We start from the raw sequence: 21,402 nt of genomic DNA on the forward strand, positions 1-21,402 counted from the left end.
CAAAACATTACCGCAAAGTAGGCTGGGAACAGGACGTGCTCCCAGCGACGCTACAATAAAAAAAAAACATAGGCTAGCATGCATGCGGCAGCGGGAGCAAAACTGAGTTTGGTTGTACTTAATTGAAGTATTTTAGAATGTACTCACGTTATTTTTCATCAATCCTCATCCACAAATCCATCAAAGTCCTCATCTTCTGTATTCGACACAAAAAAAGCCGTCTTCTTTTCCATTCGCTACTAGTCTGTTAACTTGTCAGTGTTATTCAGCTCCGAAGCAAAGAAGGAAACTTCTCCTGTTTTTTCTGCCAACTTTATTTATTGAACGCGGCCACCAGACAGCAGCTCAGAACACACACACATCTATCAACATCGTCTCTCCTTCCTGCTTGCCCACAAGGCAAAGGTTAAACAAGCCCCACTACATAGCTGTCCAGCCAATGCCTGTAAGAAATGACACCGTTTATTTCCTGGTGTGCACTGGTCAATACTGTAATGCCGCTTGTTGTGGGGAAGGAGAGACTCACGTCGCCGATGCACTTTAATGGCTTTATTAACAGCGGAGAACACTGCAGGACTTTACATCCACGCCAACATAAACACACTTCCCAACTCTCTCCAAACTCACAGCTAGCACTGAGCTTAGCTCTCCTGCTCGGGACGCCCACCGTCACTTCCCGTCATTTCCTGATGAACTAAAGCTGTAATGACAACTCTGCCGTATAAAAAGTAAAATATTAAAAACAAGCGTAAGACATTACTAGCACAGCTTTGTTCTGTGGGTCGTGGATATATTCTATCAGTTATTATTAAGCCTCTAGCTTCCTTTTAGTAAGTAAAAACCTTGGCTATGATTGCACTACATTGTCATGTAGACCTACAAAGTACACTTGGAAGAACAAGAGGTGAATAAATGTATTGCAACTGATGTGAAACTGATGAGAGGTAGGATTAAATAAGCTTTGCTTCTTCCTACTCCTTTTTGGACATGCGAAATTGTGAATTGTACTATGTGATGTGCTACTGTTTGACTCATATGCATGTTCAGGATGAATTAAAACCATGAACCATGATAATAACAAGCCTAGTAGTGCTGTACAACTTTTATCCGCAGTCCCGCAGTGCCCTCTACTGGTCAACATTATTATTATTATTATTTCCCCTTTTTTTCCTTTTTTTCCCCTCTACTGGTCAACATTCAAACTGGACGCCAACCTGTCTATAGAGGCCACCTGTCTATAGCGGCCACTTTTGCAGACTCCCTCTCGTGGCCGTTATAGACAAGTTTGACTGTATTTACACAACTGTTTCATGTATGCTCCATGTCACGGTACATGCTTCTGCCTGTAATGACAGAGGGCATGGGTTCAATTCACAGCTAGGGTTGCATCAGGAATGGCATCTGGCATAAAAACTCAGCCAAAACTGTCCACACTATTGACTTCCTGTGGTAACCCCTGACAGGGAAAAGCCAAAAGTGAAAAAAGTCTCCTAATATTTTGATACGAACTTCATTGTACAATATCAAATAAAAAATGATAAAACCAAAAATACTACTTTTAATCAATGGTCCTATTTCATGTTACTTAACTGACATACAAAATTCAACGTACAAAATAAATTTAATGCGTTTTTTTAAAATTAAAGTCCATACCATTTTACAAAAATTACAAGTAAAGTATTTTTCAGCAATAAATTATAATTGCATCAAGTTGCTTTTTTAATGTAAATACACAAATATTACTTAACCATTACTAAATAAAAATAAATAAGTAATTAAATTTAAACACAATTTAACACAATTCTTATACAATTAAAATTTTAACATTTTAAAAATAAAAAAATGCAATTATATTACCTTTTAAAAATGATACAATAGAACTGGGTGACATGAAGTGACTATTTCATTTTTTTGTGTGAAAATTTAAGATGGCATTCTGCATTTAATTTTTCATTAAAAACTATCTTTAAACTGTATGTAGAACTATTGACCTGAAATTCCAGAAATTCGTTTTTTGGACTGAAACACTGTAGGTATCCAGTGGTGTCTTCATTTAATTGGTGTCTTGATGATCATTATTTGTCTCTCTGCTCTGTCATACTCCAGGCTGGCAGGGGGTGGACTGCTCCATCCTGTGCTCCAGTGGTTTTTGGGGTCTGGCCTGTAATCAGTCATGCTTGTGTGACAACGGTGCTGCCTGTGACCCGGTTGATGGCACCTGTACTTGTTCTCCTGGCTGGAGGGGAGAGCACTGCGATGAGCCCTGCCCTGTGCGTTTGACGGCATCACAAAGACCCTGATGACCTTGAACCCTGCATGATTTTGTCATTGTTGAAGGATAAAAGTGAGATTTCTTTTTTGCCAGGATGGCACTTTTGGGCTGGAGTGCCGGGAGCGCTGTGACTGCAGTCATGCTGATAGCTGTGATGCAGTGAGTGGGTACTGCCACTGCCACCCAGGCTGGACAGGTCGGTACTAATTCTGGTCTAATTTAAGAAAAAATGCCCTCCTGAATATTAATTTTCTACCATCACCAGCTCAAAGTCAAGGTTGTCAGAAGCTAGACAGACATAAAATTAAACAAGCAGACATGCTGTAAAGAGTGTTTACACAATGTCTAAGCTGTGTTCCACTAATTAAATGTCCAATTTGTTTTTGCCACTGAGCCACCAGGTTATGTGTAATATGAGAAATGTTGGAAAGTAAGCCCTAAATTAGCGCTTCAAGCACTGCTGGGATGAAACTGTGCTTGTATTACATCAATTATTTGTCATACACAACCTGCAGTGACATGTGGTCAGGGGAGGCAGGTGAGGCAGACATCAGACGTCATACGGGAGGCACGTGCAATACTGATGCATCTTGAAGGGGTGGAGGTGTGCGTGAGCCGGAAGGTCCTTGCACAGAGGAAAAGCCTGCATTTTTTATAGCTTTATTGAAATACATAAACAGCAGTGTTGGCTAGAGCTAGATTTACAAACAAGTCAAATGCAAGAATACATTTGGAAATGGAAATGCATTAATTTCACTGCCAAGATGGAGGATTATATACCCAAACTACCAGGAGGTGATCAGACTTGACTCTTCCTGGAGAAGGAGGGTTTCATGTACTTCATATACAAATAGAAGGTAAGAACACAAATGTTCTTCAGTTAAGAAAAATAAATAAATAAATGGGACTAAGAAGCATCTGAAAACAATTTGAAAACATTTTTCCCCAAAGTGAATTAGTCTCTTCTTTTTTTGGCTATCCAGAAGCAACCTGTGTTAATATTTAAAAAACTTTAATGGTGTCAGTGCCTCACCAGCCATGGACCTTGCCAAAGGTCATGAACAACCTGGGGTTTGTTGCACTAAAGTAGGATTCAGATATCCAAGATGAATGACTGAGCTGAGTTTAACCAATCCAAAACAAGAATGTCAAGGCTTAATTGGTTCCACAAAACCCAAGCCAGGATGAGCAGACACGGATTCGTCAAGCCAGGGGAAACCAATCCCGGATTGATGTGCACACGTAAATAGACCCTACTATCGATCACAGAGTCACAGATTCAGCATGGCAACGATAGCGGCGTACTTTCCCCCGATGAAAGCGGAAATCCTCATGGAGGCTCAGAGGCTATCCACGCGGAAACGTTTTCAGGTCAAATTATTTGGTCATTTCAGCCTCTCATCCACACAGAAACGGCGTACTGGATGCCATGAAAGGGTATTATTTTAAAATGTCTCCCCATGCATGCGTGGGTTTTCTCCGGGTACTCCGGTTTCCTCCCACATTCCAAAAACATGCATGTTAGGTTAATTGCCGACTCTAAATTGTCCATAGGTATGAATGTGAGTGTGAATAGTTGTTTGTCTATATGTGCCCTGCCATTGGCTGGCGACCTGTCCAGGGTGTACCCCGCCTCTTACTCGAAGTCAGCTGGGATAGGCTCCAGCATACCTCCGCGACCCTAATGAGGATAAGCAGCATAGAAAATGGATGGATGGGTCTTCCAGAGTGGGAAAATCTGAAAACGCCAGCGCATCGTTTCCGTATAGACGAGCAATCCACTGCTTTTTAAAAACGATGAAGTCAGCTACCCGTCGCAGTCATCGGACATCCCTAACAATTACAATCCAAATAATGCTTGTGTGACAATCCAAATGTGTGTTGCTTGTTTAACAAATCAGGAACAGTGGTATACAGTAATATCTGTGAACTCTTTATTGCTTTATTAGCACATATAACCCTTACTCACACAAGCTTCAACAGCATTTATACTTCTGGGTTCCCCTTGAGCACTAAACCTTCTGGGTGATGTCGCTTCCACATTTATCAACACAATTAACATCTCCGAAAACGTAGCCGTACTGTTTATACTGTTTGTACGATTGTAGGTGAAATTGACTGCGGATGTGAGTAAAATTTCAAAATATAACGCCATCACATTGTATAACTGTTTTATCTTGTAGATGTGTATTTGTATTTTTATGGGATGTGTATTTGAAATATAGGATATCCAAGATATCCTGGCTTAATCCCTCATTCTCGTTTTGTGGTTACCCCAGCAAATAAATATTTGTTGTATATTTACATTCGGCTCAGCACAGTGAATCCCCCATATTACAGTTTTCTGATTCTGCATACTGCCAAAGTTCCATGAACGCTAATAACATAAACATATGCTTACCAGTCAAAATTTGTTGGTACAACTGTATCTCCAGGTGTTGGAGAGCTGTATCTCCAGGTGCACTCAAAATTATTCAACCCTCATTGTGAATTCTATTTGCAAAGTATAAAGATCTTTAGTAGTTGTACATAAAACAACAGAACAAAAAACAATTTAAATAGATTGACCTATCTAATATCACAGTTTTTTAAATCGTCCATCTATTCAACGTTTCCACATTTTGTGTGCAATATCTGCCTTTACAAAAATAATAATGTACAGTTTATATATATAGATATTTCATGGACCACAATAAGGTATGTGATGTGAGAATAATCAATGCAAACCCAAACTGTTAACCCCGAGGGTTGGATAAAAAATATCTCATTATCATGGTGTAAAAATGTGATAACAGAACATAATGTGGCTCACATTATGTGGCTCAGTGTGTATGGCCTCCATGTGCCTGTATGCACTCCCTCCAACGTGTGGACATGCTCTTGAAGAAATAACAGATCTCCTGGAGATAGTCAGTTAGGTACCAACAGTGCTTGATTGGCTTGACCCATGAATAAGGATCACATTGATGATCACAAAACAAATGCCTCTCTCTGTCAAAGTGAGCAATATTATGTTTATAAGGATAGAGAACTATGTGAATGTGCCTGTCGCCAAAAGGAGCAAGCATCATTATGCACAAAACTGTAATGCTGTATCAGAAAGTCAAATTCCAGAGGGGTTGTGGGTAGTTGGATGCAGGGTCTGCTTGCCTGCATGGGTGGAGAGATGCACTCATGGAGGAAATAGATTCAGCAGGAAAGGTTAAGTTTGTGAGCTTTGCACAGCCCTGCTCACATTCAGCCCCCCTGAGCTCGCAGCATTTATTCTGGGAAACTGTGGCTTTTATTATCTGCAAGAACGGACCTCTCTGCTCTAAATCCTGCACCGGTCGGGACCATCTGTCTACCTTAATTGAGTCACCGGGGTGCAGGACCAGGGGGCAGCGTGCAGCCCAGCGGGTCGGACAAACACTCATTCATATACACTCAAAGCCTTCGTACCTTGATAATGGGCTCTCGGAAAGAAGGACGACAGAGAGAGGACATTAAGGTCACGGGCCTTGGTCAGAAATGAAGTGGACTGAAGTTGCAGGTGTAAACCATAGACTTTGTTATGTAAAGCAGTGCAGCTGTAGAGTACATGCCAAGTTTATCTCGTGAGTATTAAGTAAATTGGAGTATCTTGGTCCACTTTAGTTTGTAACAGGAACCTTTTTACTATATGTACAGTATTTTGCAAATTTAGGGTAGTAAACTTTTACACAGCTTACAATTCAATCTTTTTTTACAGACTAAAGAGGAATGTCAAGAGTGAGGTTTAATATCTCGCTAAAGGGCACGATCTCCACAATCAAACACTTCCCATTTCCATATTTGGATTTTCAGCAGGTCTTGAACATACAACCTTCTGGGCTACAAGCCAAGACCTTTCAGACACTTCTGTACTGGAGTATTAAAGGAGCCAGTGATAGTATAGTGATTTTTATAGCTTACTTTCCATGCAACTGGCTTGGAATTTCCACTCAATGACCCATTCACATGTGCCCTGTGGTTGACTGGCGACCAGTCCAGGGTGTAGTCCACCTTTCAATCACCTGGGATTGACTCCAGCCCCCAAAGTGACCCTTATTGTAGAAAATACACTAAAAAAACAAATGAGCATGAACGCAACTGTTTTTGCTCCCATTTTTCATTAGCTGAACCCGAACGAAGATCTAAAACTTTTTTCATACACACAAAAGGCCTATCTCTCTCAAATATTGTTCACAAATGTGTCTAAATTTGTGTTAGTGAGCATTCATAATTTATCCACGCCACGTCATAGGTGTGGCATATCAGGTTGCCAATTAGACAGCATAATTATTACACAGATGTGCCTTAGGTTGGCCACAAGAAAAGGCCACTCCAAAATATGCACTTCAACTGCATCTGTAACGCTTTTCCCCTGACTGTACCCTTATGAAATGTTTACATATTGCTTGTAAATAGGATTATTACAACGTTATAAGCACTTTTTAAAATTATACATAACACACTGGTTATGTATAATTTCATTCAGTCTCTGTTAAAACATTTTAGATGTGGAGTTTGCATGTTTCCAGTCCAAAAACATCATGTTAGGTTAATTTGAAGCTCTACATTGTCCATAGGTGTGAATGGTTGTTTGTCTATATGTGATTGACTTGTGATCAGTCTAGGGTGTACCCTGAAGTTAGCTAGGATAGGCTCCAGCTCACCCATGACCCTTAAAGACCCTTGTAATGACTATTAAACATGAATGGATAGATGAACCGTATCATCTTGAATATCCCCATTGCATGACTAATAAAGGCTCATTTTGTTGTTTTCTTCCATTATAGTGAACATCGTTTGTGATGTTAACCTGTCAAACTTCTCAGCTTGAGTTTGAGTGTGTGAGTAAGACCAAGTAGAATAGAACAAGTGCACATTTGCGCTGACCGTGTTGACATGTGAAACAGCACTTCATTTTATCTAGTACATGTTCACTTCACTTCATTTCAACTGAAATTGTAGTCCGTTATAGTAGGCAGTGAGCGTTTTCCTGCTTGGGAAAGAAAGCAAAAGAGTTAAAGCCGTTCTCAGGCTGAACAAATTGGATGGTGAGACCTGTGGCACCTTTGCAGCTTCACTGAAGACACTTCAACACCGTCTTTTCTTCTCCTGGCTCACCAGGTATCCAAAGCACTTCTGTTTGTCACCATTAAGACTGAGAAGTGCGATGCTCCAGCCGCATTCATTTTCTCACTCACTGTTTTTCTTCCTTGCGTGAGAAGAACCTCAAACACACCCGCATGAGTGCTGCTGTTCTTTGAAGTCGACGGATAGGCTTCTGACTAAATCATGGTTAGCGTGGCCCCTCTTCATCAGCACCAATATTTCCTATCCTCTCTGCTCCTCCACATTCAACCCTTGAGGTGCTTGTGTTACCGTATGAAATGAGTCCCCAGAGTTTAGTCCTGGTCTAATTCAAAGGTAATGCTGCTTTAATGGCCATGCTATTCTCATTCAAAGGAAATTTCAATGAGGCATAAAGATAAAGGCAGGTGCTTGAAAGGATGCACAGTGTGAGAGTGTATAACTATGTGTGTGCAGGCAACAATATAGTTTATGACTTAAGAACCTGAAAGCATATACAGTACATATGACTTTGGTCCTCAGTTTTCAAAGGCGCCGACATGCTTGACAGAAAAGGCGGCGCTCTGATGGATTTGCTGATGGATCCATATGCACAGCAAGCGCCCCCCCCCCCCCCCCCCCCCCCCCCCCCCCCCCCCCCCCCCCCGTATGGAAGCGGTGTTTTCTCGTTTGCCACTTGGAAGTGATACCAACATGCGGTGACACTTCCCACACTCTGCTCATGTAGCTGTAGCTGATTCCTCTCCGCACTGTACTCTAAACCAAACTCTTCTGAAAGAGAATGGGAAACAAGCTGCAGCTCTCCGGAGAGGTAGCCCTGTTAATCAGCACACTGGCATAGAGTCCTAGTCAGATCAAAAATATGACATTCAAGAAGAGCAGAGGAAGTCTGAAAAGATGGGCTTGGTTATTAAAAAAAAAAGCTGCCTTTCATTCTGGGTGGAAATCAATCAAGGATCCATGCTGAGTAAACAAGCCTCTGCAGATCTGCTGTGATCTGACATTGGGAATATTGCTCTCATGTAGTGATACTGCACGATGCTGAATTTCTTGCCTTATTCTGGCCTTTTATGTCCATACGTGTTGTTGTCGTGTGCCCTGCAGGAATCCACTGTGATAACGTGTGCCTGCAAGGCTTCTGGGGGAACAACTGTTCACTCAGCTGCCCATGTCAGAATGGAGGCTCCTGCTCACCTGAAGACGGAACATGTGTGTGTGCGCCTGGATACAGAGGGACCTCCTGCAAACGAAGTGAGTTCTCTCGCCAATCTCCCTTGGTCTAATGCTATAAAAAGTACTGGTTTGACATTGAAGAAACTCAGTAGTTAGTGTATTGATCCTTTGTTGGGCCCACCAACCACTTCAGTTTGCTATGGTATGTTTCTGATCAGCTTGGCTTTCCACCTTGCGAGTGTATAAGCAACATGAATTACGTGACAATAGTGCAGCAAGGCAGCATATAACTCGCCAATTAAGTAAGCAAACACGATAAACTGACATCCATAAACAAGCAACACAAGCAGTGTTCAACATAATCTTTATTTTTTAAATGAAACTTTTGTTTTCTCGTCTATTCTTATATTCAATTCTACCATCTAACACAGAAGACCGGTACACTAACGAAAGCTGTAATGCTTGGTAGAAATATGGCTTTAAAGTCCTCATGACAGCAAAACACATGTTAATCTTGTTATTTCCGCCGTGAAAAATAAAATTCAAAGACATATTTCCTGTGTTAGATGTGTGCTCAAATGTTGGAATATTTACCGTTTTTTACAGTTTTTGACATTTCTTCCGGGACTGGAGAAAGAGGAACAAGAGACCTTTATACGAGAATTTCCCAAAGTTATCATCCACTCCAATGCTTTTTCCATTGTAATGGATGAATTTCTGTTGTTTGTTACATATTTTTTAATAATATGCCTACCCGTGTTGAAGGCTTTTGCTGAAACACTTGAGGAGATGGAGTTAAGCTTGTTCACTTTTCCAAAAGATTTGCGTCAAATGCCTCGGAAAATGCTGGGGGGCAAATGTTTTGATACTGCCCTGCAGATTTTAATAAAAAGCCTAAAACCCACAAGATGTGTGACCTTGGAAAAGCGTGCCAAGGCGGCGGGCGGTAAGTCAGTCCACATTATTTCTGCAAATAGTCTTTATAGTAGCCAGCCGAGTGCTGGGCTAATGTGTTGATTCGGAACTGGCTTGGTTATGATGCGCTAGGCGGCTAATGTGGTATCTGTAGTTTGGAACAATACATCCAAAGGGTCATCTTTGATTGCAGCATCACTGCGAATCTTAGAATAACAATATGGGTTTTCATGTCAAATTGCCTGTTAAACAACAATTGCTGGCTATAGTGGCTATCACTGCCAGTAAAACATACTGTATAATACTCATTTCAACACAATCAGTGAATGCTATTACTGTGTTTTTTTGTGTATATGTCACTTTCTTTGCCTGCGTTCATGGCTGTGGTTGTGCTCTATACATGGATTGCTGTCACTCATCTTTGTAGACTATCTTGCAGTCTATCTGTTAGTTTCAGTAAGTAAATCCAGATTTTTTTTACCAGAGCTATTCTACGAATCTTAGACTAACAGTATGGGTTTTCATGCCAGGACTGGATAAGCAGCGATTGCTGCTCACTGGTCTTGTATTATGCAGTGTGCATAGACTTGTCAGTGTCACTTACAGTGTCAAAAAACATACTTGTGGCCAATTTTGTGTGTGTTATATCATAGTCAACTCAACACAATATCAGTGAATATTAGTATTGTACTATTGTTGTGAAAATGTCACTTTATTGGATTTGCTATGAGTTCATGGCTGTGTTTGTTTGAATGTGGTTCCCGGAATGTGTTCTGGTTGTGGCGTCACAGCCAAGCTTCCAGTGATTCAGAAAACTGACATTCGAGGTGTGTCAAAATTGTGTCAAAATCATGACTTAATTTCCCTCATATTTTATAGTTGTTTATTTATCTATGACAACAGTATGACAACAAAAAAAGGTTTTTTTTCAGTGTGTACTTTCATTTTGTTATTGCTTTTTTCAATTTTTTTTGGTGTCATGCACACTTTAAGGCCCCCTCTTATGTTAAATTGACATTTTAATGATGTTATAAAATAATATATGTCCCTAGAGCCTGTTTATGACTACCAAAATTGTGAAAACGTGTCCCTAACTTCTTTGCTCTACTTTTGAGAGGAGAGACTGGGTTCTAGGTTATCATGACGTCATAAAGGAAAAACTTCCTTTCTCATGGAAATGATACCACCTCAGACCCGCCCTTAGCTAGATGAGCCCGCCCTCTGTATACGTGCATCTTTGTAAAACAAAACAAAAAAACAGGCTTCACTACACATCTTTAAATAAATAACAAAGCTCTTTAGCATTAAAGCTGCAGACAAACAAAACGGCATGGGTGGAGCCTGATCCAAGAGTTGTGAGAAGCTATGAAACTATCCTCCTATATGAAAATAAAATGATGAATGGCATGAGAAGATAATCTTGTATAAATTGCGGTTCTAAGCAGTTTCAGGGCGACATGTTGAAGCTGGCCCGAATCGAATTCAGGTTCTGTATGGTTTGTGGTGTCAGGAAAAAGTCAAGTGAAGTCAATTGTATTTTTTTAGCAACAATTCACAACAGACATTATCTCAAGGCACTTTACAGATCTAGAACCATGCTCCTCATGCATTAAAGATAACCAACTGAACCACATGAGCAAACACTTGGTGATGGAGGAAAGTGGAAACTTCCTCGAGGGAAGAAACCTTGAACAAAACCCAGGCTCCCTGGGGCGGCCTTCTGAAGTCACATATAAGCAGTAAATTACACCTGGGTCCAGTAGTGTAGGTGAAAAAACATTGTGGGGCACCAACGACTAGGTCACGGTATGGAAATCACTCCGGTTAGTTACAGTATGTATACACAATTGAATCATTGCTCTGTATTAAATATAAATTCTTGGAACACCGCCATGTGCTGGATCTGCTGAGGGCAATGCCTTCCCGAGTAGACTCGCCACTGCCTGGTTGTGATTTTTACTGCAGTGTGAATGCAGTGTAACAATCTGTCGACTCATTAACAAATACAGTATTGACCTTTGTGAGACCTTGGAAAAAATGTTGAAGTGTGAGCCGGCTGAGGGGCAGCACTTCAGTTGTCAGTCATTCAATCAGAGTCTCCCCTCCCCACCCAGCAAGAGCAACCTACCTCACCCCTTTTAGCCTGCCCACCACAACCAGCACACAGTGGGAGGCATGCAGTCCTAGCACAGTTCTCATCACACTGTGAGTGCCACCTCTGTTTTTTTGCACATTGCCAGGCTGGTCTGAAGCCGCTCTCAAGTGATGAGCTCACTGATTGGTAGTGAATTTGCAGGCACCACCGTGTAAACATCAATTGCAGCAACGTGTAAGGAGACAGGCCAGAACAACAAGCTCTGTTTAATGTGTTTGTGTGACAGCAATGATCAATAATTCCTATTGCTCCAAATGTACTTTCTTGAAAGACAGTTAAAAAATATCTGATTGCCTCCTGAGACCATGGTAAAATAGAGCGGCTACAAAAATTTATTTAAGTTTTATTTAGTTCCCCTTCAACATGTTTTTCATATGCTTGTTTCTGCTTGTTCCTTATTGCATTACCTTTTGGACCCCTGAAAGGTTCATAATCTTTCACTTGGATCTTGCTGACTTTTACAGATAATAGAAACATTAAACAACTGTTCTCAACTCTCTTACCATGCACTGTCTTTAGCACAAGATATCTGAATTATTACAAGGAAAACTGCTTTTTTGGGGGGGGAATTTTGCCCATCATCCACAATCCTTCTGTGAAACATGAATACACTCTTTTCTGTGCATTCCAAAGATATAAAAACAGAACAAAACAAAGAATCAGCTCATTAATGTGAGTGTGTGGTGGTAGCTGGTAGTTGGCTGGTAGCTAGCCTGTGTGGTGTGGCAAGGTGTCACTCCGCCAATAAAGTAGTTCTTTGGCGTAACAATGTTAATAACAATATAATAACAATGTCGCTGTAGCTTGGTTAATATGCAGGTCACATGATGTAAATGGAGCACTGTTGGGGGTTTTTGGAAGTTTTTTCAGAAGGCTTTATAAGCAAAATAGTTGCATCCCATTACGTGCATTCTTGGCTGTCTCTTTATCAGTTTTCACTGTATATCATTAGAACGCACAGAAAAGTGTATTCAAGTCTCACATAAGGATTGTGGATGATGGGCAAAATAAAAAAATAATAAAAATAAAAAAGTGCAGTTTTCCTTTCGAGACTTCTTCCTCCCTTTGCTGCCTCACTCGTCTCTTATGCTTCAATTCTTCCAGCTCTGATTTTTCAGCTGTGCCTTGATCACTCATGATGTGACATAGTTCCATTATTACAGAATATGTGTCTTCTTTTATCAATTGTTAAAATCCTGATCTTTTCCCATCATGCTTTCTTGCTGCAGTGTGCTCTCCAGGCTTCTATGGGCACCGCTGCAGCCAATCATGCCCGCGCTGTGTACACAGCATGGGACCGTGTCATCATGTAACGGGCCACTGCGAGTGTCTCTCTGGTTTCTCGGGCCCCTTGTGCAACCAAGGCAAGTTTCCCTCTGCGTGCCTTTGACCTTTTTTCCCCTTACTGTCAAATTCATTCATGTGACACTTTTTCATTTACTCCTGGAAAATGTCTTGGCATTTTGTCTGGACGTAGAGTAGAAAACATACCCGGCATGGTTAAAATGGTCCATGGAGAAAAAGGATGGACCAGTCTTTCATCACATAAATTTAAGTGTGTGGACTGTTATTTTTGCTTTTGGAATGGAAAATAATAATATATGTTTATGACAATTATAGCCAGTGCCTCATTTTCAGGGGATCAAAAAGTAAAATCATGAAAACATAGTCAGTCGTTCACCAAAAACACTTCTGGACCTCACTGTCGTTGCGATGAAACACCGTCATAATGGATGCGTTATGGTTTAGTTTGTTTTTAACATGCTTAACAAAATTACATTGAAGCACATGACGTTTGCACTTGAACAAAGAAGAAGCAGAGCCTAAAGGTGCTGTCTGTCATGGCTGGGTCCTGCAACCAGGATGCTAGTGTTCAAACCTATTCTATTCCACCCTCTTCCTGCTCAGAGCATGCAAGCCACATGCCACATGTGCTCAGCTTCCCTGAGATTGCATGTATGTGCATGTGTGTGCGCACTCCGGGCACGTGCCTGTGCACGAGTCGTGATTGAGTGAGTGACAGCCAATAACGCCACTCCCTCTTTTCGGACCAATAAAAATGAATAAAAAGTAAAAAGTTAAGACGGTTTGTAATTTGCTTATGCAGCAAGGGAAAAAAATTGGTAAGTACTGTAAATAAAGGAGTAAAAATTGACAGAAGCATACTTTAGATTTTACTTCTAATATTTTTCTGTTTTTTGATAAATGACTTAAAAGTTGGTATTTTTTTAATTCTCTTTTAAGGCTTTGAGGAATGTCTCAAATTTTAATACTGAGAGGAACACACAGAGCCACTCATTAATTTGTGTGGAACTTAATTAACTGGCAAGCAGGCATGTGCGGGTGGCGAGGGACGAAGGTGGCACGGCACAAGCATGCGTTCTCCTCTTGTTGAGCGCGTGTTTTGCGGCCTCACTTGTCCTCCGTCCAGCCAGCCCGAGCCCTAATGAAGCATTCTTGGTGTGATGAGCTTGGCTCCAATCCCCATAAGCAGCCGTATGGGGGTGCCAACCTTGTGGCATTAATGACAGCCTGCTTGAAGGAGCATAAAAGAGGTCTCAACAAGAGTGAAAAGCCTGTTGAAATGAAATCATTAAAATCAGCCCACATGAAAATGGGGAGCAGCTACCTTACGTGATGTTGCTGAGTTATTCTCTTTATGATAGACCTTAGATGTGCTGCATATCCTGTTGCTGCAGCTCCCTCATTCTGATTGTGAGAAGCATCTGGGTCTAATTTGTCCCACTGCCCAACAATAAAGCACAATGGAGGGTTCATTGCAAGTGATATATTTTATTGAAGAGTGCCACAGAACGCTGAAATATTAATTTCATAAAAAATGTATCCAGTGTTCTGTGTACATGGTCTATTTTAATACTCTGGTACATCAGTCACTCAGCTCGGGAGGGTGAAAATGGGGCGATTGGGCCACTGGACTCCTTTTGTCTAAATGCAACGCTCAAAATCTGTCATCCATCCTCTTGACTAAGGTCACTTAGCCTTTTACACAATTATGTCGTTTTTTATACATTTACTCACAATACTTTGAATTATGGTTTGTTTGCTTGTGTGCATTTCTTTTGTTTTGAGATATATATTTTTGTATTGTGTTTGTATTTGTATTGTTTTGTTATTATCAAGGATGTTCACACTTTATTGAAAAGCATAGTCTTGTTTACATTTTGAAGTGTATTATTAAATGCAGAGATCATTTGCCACGTGTCAAACCATGATTCCCTGTGATTAGTCCGCATTTTCAACTTTTAAACCCTGGGACATTTTCTTTTTATTTTATTTACACTTACCCAATAGTATGTAAATGTTTACATTGACAGCAATCATCAACGTCTACCCTTTATTATGATACCACGATTTTCCATGTAGACCTCGTGGAACATTATTTATTTGGGATATAAAGTGTAGCAAGACTAGAGAATACCTTCTTTCTGATTAGATAGGGTTGTAATTTGCTGTTGTGTGGTTTTGCAGTGTGTCCCAGCGGCAGGTATGGAAGGGCCTGTGCCGAAATCTGCCGCTGTACCAACAACGGCACCTGTAACCCCATTGATGGATCCTGCCAGTGCTTCCCCGGGTGGATTGGGCAGGACTGCTCTCAGGGTATAACCTCAGGGTTTCCGCTACATGTATCATAATGCACAGCCACACCACCACACCTTAAAAATGAGGGGTTTTTTTACTTGAAAACAATGTTAAGTAATACAGGTATATTGTATTAATGGATGTACAACATATGCTATATAGATACATATGTAGCTTATTATTTACGCACATCATGACCACAATTAGTTAAAAAAAATTAAAATATCATAAAAATGTTTCACTGTGCTTTATTTTGATAATCATGCACCGCAGTTTCCTGTCTGCCGTGTTGGTGCTTGCGCATGTGTGACCAGATAAAAGTACGCGATCCGAAGGACACACTTTGTTCCTGATTACCGTGACAATGAAAAATAATTTGTAAAATGTTTCAATCAATTGACAGCTCGTCGCAGGCTAAACCTACATATCTATGCTAGCGTGTGTGAGCCCTCACATTTCAATCTCATTTGACTTTCTGGCATCTTTGTTTACATATTTTGCCTGGCTCTCACTGCCTCCCTGGCAGCAGCTAGCTAGCTCGTTTTTGTCCCACGGGCGAGCTACAAGTGGCTATCATGTTCATGGGATACATGCTAAAAATGACATGCTCTCTTGTTATCATTATGATACTTATTGCTTGTCTTCATAACACTAGATGTGTGTCTAAGTTGTTCAACATAAGCACGTGTCCAGCTTTAACATAGTGATGCTATCACAGCCAATACAGACATGATGTCTACAATTGAGCACACTGAGTGGAGATGTGCTGTGTAATTGAAGTGCAGTTTAAATGTTGGTAATCACACAATTAACTCAACTCTCCTTTCTTTTTGTCAAAGTAGCTTTAATACTGCTGTAAGTTGGATACACCTGTGCTATCATATAGCTGGACGATGATTTTATACAGAATAGATTTCTATAACAGTTTTTTTAATTGTTATTTTATTTTTGTTAATTGTGTTATTTTGAACTACAAAATATATTATGTAATATCTAAAAAAAAATATATATATATAATTAATTAAATTCAGGTTTGTGTCAAATAGTAAACAATGTTGTACTTTTGTGCTAATAGTCACAGTACTGTTTGACTAAATAGGTCAGGTAACAAAAGGAGGCGATGTTTTAAGACTCTCAGTTGAAATGCTCTCAACAACTTTGCCATTAAATTAACAGTTTTGCAATGTTCTTGGTTCATGTTATGCTGGTTGTTGAAAGAAGTTAAATAAATAAGTTAATAAATAAATAAGTCATAAAAATAGTTATTTGCCATTAAAAAGCTAAATTTGCTGACGCAGCAGCAGCACTACACAGCGGCAGAAGTTCGCCCCACCATGCAGCCCACCACCACAGCTTCAAAAAATCCTAGGGAAACCCTGAACCTTAATTTCCCTTCTTCTGTTTAACAGAAGGTCTGTTAAACTTGTACTACTCCTCTTCATTACGGTAATTATCTCACTGAGTTTTTACACCTGAAAGAAAAGTACAGTACAGTACTGTACTTTAAACTTCACTTACTTGTTAGTTCAAATCATCACTGCCTTTCCAAAAGTCACATGTTCACGTTCCAGGAATCGGAAAAGAAAAGTCCCATTGATTAAAGTTTCTTATCTCCTTTCTATGTCCTCCTATCTCCTTTCCTATCTTCTTAAGTCACACTGATGACCTCGGCAATTATACTACAGGATCGAATCCTGTGATATGTTCAACTGAGGATGGAGGTGATTTTATCAGAGGTGGCCAGTTAGGCAAAATAAGAAAACAAAAAAAAAGACTTCTTCCATTATTTTAGGAAGGCTGAGGAAATTCACTAGTGTGGCCTCAGTACCTTCCATGCAGGGTGTGTGGTCTCAATAGCCTTGCAGTAAGTTGTTGTGCAACTAAAAAATTAATAGAATTTGCATAAAATTGAATTGTTTCATACGAGACAGTAGTGCAAGACGCCAGAGGTTTCCTGCTCAACAATACCTTGTAATTTAGCAAATGCCTGGTTTATTTATGTATGTAAATTCTCATATATTGAGATTAATTCCAATAGATTTCTAACTTTCACATTTCTCTGAATTTTGCAAACCTATTATCAAACAAGTTTCTATTCATATGAGCTTTACTGCGCCTGTCACAACATATTCTGCAAACACGGCACACATCATGTGCTCCAAAGCAGTTAGAGCCGGTTTGGGGGGGGTTGGTGCATATTATTTGGAGAAAAAGCCTTTTCAACTAACCCCAAAAATGTGTCAGTCGTCACCTACTACTGGCCCATATTTTGTACAACATCCTGCTAAATTCTTACATGAGTAGGCTCACAAAGTGAATCACAGTCCATTGCATTTGCATGCAGGGAATTGCTTGAAAGTCATGTATAATGCTCTTTGATGAACATCTCTAAGCTTGATTCAGTACTACTACTAGAAAATAACGGTATTGGGATTTAGGCTACTAAAGCTGATGCCATTATCTGTTCACGTATTGCAAATAGTGGGCCTACTGAGGGAAGAGATCACTGTTTAAAGTCTAATGTGTAAGAAAACATGAAATAATTTGGCACAGTGCTGTGAAGGTTTTGAGTGTGTCTCTGGTGTGTACAGTCTGTCCCTCCGACCACTGGGGCCCGGATTGTCTCAACTCATGCAACTGTCACAATGGAGCTCAGTGCAGTGCCTATGATGGAGAGTGTCGATGCAGCCCTGGTTGGACTGGACTCTACTGCACTCAGCGTGAGTGTCAACATTTCACTTAACAAACACATAGTGTCACCTACAGGCAGTGTGACTCAACTGCAGAATTGAAAGCATGAAGACTTGTTTTAAACAAACATCTGGGCAACTGCCGGATGCTACTGTGTCATTTAGATTCGATTTGAAGGCAACATAAAAATTAATCGCATTTTGGTTTGATGCAGACATTCCCTCAAACGTTGTACTGTTCTTTTATTTACAGCACAGGTCATCTAGTTTGCAGCTAATTTGCATTCTCAGTTTAATGCATTCTTTTGCTGCCATGTGTCATCAGGCATTGTGTCTTAAAATGACATCAAAAGTTCCTTCAAGACATTGGAACTGATCTTTAATGCTATATCTTTGCTATATAAACGCCATTAAAGCATCCTGTTGCATGTCATTCCTGCTGTCCCTTATTGTGCATGCTGCACAGAACATTGAATGCTATTGATTTTGTAGCTCCCTTGCAAAACGACCTTGGCTCCCAACATCGTCTTCCTGTCTCTCCTGTGTCTCTCTGCTCCAACTATGGCCAACATTTCATGCATGTCTGTCCCAGGCTGTCCCTCAGGTTTCTACGGCAGGGATTGCTCCGAAGTGTGCCGCTGCCAGAACGGCGGTGAGTGCGACCACATCACTGGCTTGTGTGCGTGTCGAACAGGCTTCATCGGGACGAGCTGCGAGCAGAGTTGAGTAGGCCCGCCACGTTTCAGCACTGTGCAAAAATGACCCAGTGGATGAGCTTGTGAGGCGTGCTATAAATAATTGTGATACACCCACTCTCTAAGTGCTTTAATTTTGCAGCAATGCACCTCTCTCCCATGCAGAGTGTCCTGCTGGTACATTTGGATATGGCTGTCAGCAGCTGTGTGAGTGCCTGAACAATGCTACCTGTGACTATGTGACCGGAACATGCTACTGCAGCCTGGGATATAAAGGCATCCGTTGTGATCAAGGTGAATTGATGACTGATATGAGATCATCGTCACAAACAGTGTTCTTGGTGTCTAAAACAAGAAGCCACTCTGCAATGTCCTCTTTAGCATCTCTCATGATGGAGGAGCTGAACCCCTACACCAAGATTAGCCCAGCCCGTGGGTCAGAGAGACAGTCGGCAGGCGCCGTCATGGGCATCATCTTCCTCCTCCTCATCATCATGGCCATGCTTAGCCTGTTTGTGTGGTACAGACAGAGGCAGAGGGAGAAGGGACACGAGATCCAGCCAAGTGTGTCATACACACAAGCAATGCAGATGACCAACAATGACTATTCTCTCTCCGGTGAGAACTGCTGCACTCTTTTAGGACACTCTTTCACTTTTTAGGCCACTGTGAGAGGTATTCATTGAAGAAATGTCTTTATTATTGTGGCTCATACTGAGAGCTGTTTGTAATGCAGTATTTTGTGTATTACTTTATGAAATTGTGAAGTTCAATTATCGTAGTTTTGTGTTGAAATTGGACCTTTTTTGTACAAGAGCTGTATCAAAAATGATACTTTTTCATATAATTTCAATTAGATAGTCATAGAGAGAAACAGAATATTCCACTAGACATCTTGGACACTTTTTTATGGTACAGTACTGTACTGTATATAGTATATACCAGCGGTCTCCAACATTTTTTCTTGTCAGAGCTACTTTTACAAAATGAAAATGGCTGAAAGCTACTCATTTTTGTGACATTTATTCTCATAGCTTATTTTATCCCCCCAATAATTAATATGCTTGTTTTACCAGAACATGAACAAAAAGTTGGTATCCACACATTTTGTATTTCAGAATGCATTTATTTCTAGTGTTCTCACATTGTTAACTGAAGACCTGAATGAAAAGCAGGCTTGCTGGTGCCTTATGTGGTTGTGGGGGGCTCCCTGGTAGCCGCGGGCACCACGTTGGTGACCCCTGGTATATACACGACCAGTGCTCATGCTATTAAATGAGAAGATGTTTCTAAATGTTTGACTGGTAGTTTATACCATAACAACATCAGGAAAACCGTGTGTTTATTATGGTGGTTGTAGGTCGCAGTAGTGTATAACTGTACTAGATTACAACATATGTTTGTAATGTTTTGGTCATATTTGATTGTATTTCATTTTAAATTTGCATTTAAACATACTGTATACATGTTTTTAAACAATTGTTAGATTAATATCAACATTATCAAAGTGCTCAAACCAAGCATTTACTGTATATATAGGCAAAATATTTGATTGTAGAGGCGGATGTTAAAAAAACATTTTAAAATCAACCTATTTGAGTCCTGTTATGTAGGATTTTATCTTTTAAATTTTGCTCATTATGTAATTGGATTACCAAAATATTCTACAAAATCAGATTTTTTTTTTTTTTTTAAACAGCTATTTATATAACACAGTAAATCACTATACCAGTGCAAACAACCACAATAATAACACTGTCTAATGAATATCTCTCTGGCCGATGCCAATCTTTTAGAGGGGGAATTTTGGGCGTATCTAATATTGTGGCCAGTAACTGCCCCTTCCACTGTACAAGTCTTGGTGTGCTCACTTAGTTTGTGCCAGTGTGCCTAATGTTGTGACAGTGACTGTATACACACATGCTTACATAATACTGAACCCTTCAGAGTGTGGCAGCACTGTGGCCATAAAGACCAGTGCAGCTGAGATCAACCAGCAGCCGAGCAGCAGCAGCAGTGGCCAGTGCTTTTCCAACCCCAGCTACCACACTGTGGCGCAGTGCAATGTTGTATCAACCATCTCCAGCAACTTGGATGCCACATTGACTCTCAAAGTATGCTCACATGCAAAACAAGTTGTTCAGTCAAGTGCTGTGAAACAAACCAATCAGTTCCCGCTCTTTTATCCTCCTCGCAGTCAAGCACCCTGAAAAGCCGAAATGGTTCCGACTGGAGAGCCTTCTGCAACCTCAATGATCTTGGTCAGTTTCCCTCTCTCATTGCTCACGAATAACCTCATCCATCATGACTTTGTGACGCCACCCCAAGGGCAGAGGCGTGCGTGTCTTTAGCCGGCTTCCCTGCTGTGAATGAAGATGAACCACAGGCTTCTTGTTAGACAAACCCTTTGCTCTCGTTTCTCAAGCGGTGTGTGTTAGGTCAAAATTGACTTTGAAAATGTGCTGTTAAATGTAAACACAACATGACTGCACCAGTAGTCATCAAAGATTATTCAGATTCTTATGACGATAATGTGGTTATTAATACATGTCTTTCAACACTCTGATACTAATATGATGATGATAATCTAACTCATATAACCCGAATTTTTATTTTAAAAGTGGAAACGATTGTATAGTGCACAAAATTCACAACCATTCTTAATAAGGGTGCCAGATTCAGATCAAAAATCTAAATAATTTAACTTTACACGACTAAAAACGGCAGCACTTTAACTATTACACCCTGTCTGAACAAAATTGCACCTTAAAGAGACACAGTCACACGCAATCATTTAAACTTCAG

General features: G+C 40.4%; 1 protein-coding gene across 7 annotated transcripts in view; it reads left to right on the top strand.

The window, feature by feature from the left end:
* Positions 1–21,402, top strand: part of megf11 (multiple EGF-like-domains 11) — a 130,546-nt gene that overhangs the window by 99,195 nt on the left and 9,949 nt on the right. For all 7 annotated transcript variants that reach the window (XM_054776593.1, XM_054776595.1, XM_054776598.1 and 4 more), the window contains 11 exons: positions 2,107–2,270; positions 2,366–2,468; positions 8,474–8,620; positions 12,842–12,976; positions 15,102–15,230; positions 17,804–17,932; positions 18,495–18,623; positions 18,763–18,891; positions 18,979–19,215; positions 20,545–20,711; positions 20,795–20,858. In XM_054776593.1, the coding sequence (XP_054632568.1) occupies positions 2,107–2,270; positions 2,366–2,468; positions 8,474–8,620; positions 12,842–12,976; positions 15,102–15,230; positions 17,804–17,932; positions 18,495–18,623; positions 18,763–18,891; positions 18,979–19,215; positions 20,545–20,711; positions 20,795–20,858 (1,533 nt within the window). The remainder of the gene's footprint in view (positions 1–2,106; positions 2,271–2,365; positions 2,469–8,473; positions 8,621–12,841; positions 12,977–15,101; positions 15,231–17,803; positions 17,933–18,494; positions 18,624–18,762; positions 18,892–18,978; positions 19,216–20,544; positions 20,712–20,794; positions 20,859–21,402) is intronic.

The sequence above is a fragment of the Dunckerocampus dactyliophorus genome, chromosome 5 (genome assembly GCF_027744805.1).
Source record: "Dunckerocampus dactyliophorus isolate RoL2022-P2 chromosome 5, RoL_Ddac_1.1, whole genome shotgun sequence".
NCBI classification, from domain to species: domain Eukaryota; kingdom Metazoa; phylum Chordata; class Actinopteri; order Syngnathiformes; family Syngnathidae; genus Dunckerocampus; species Dunckerocampus dactyliophorus.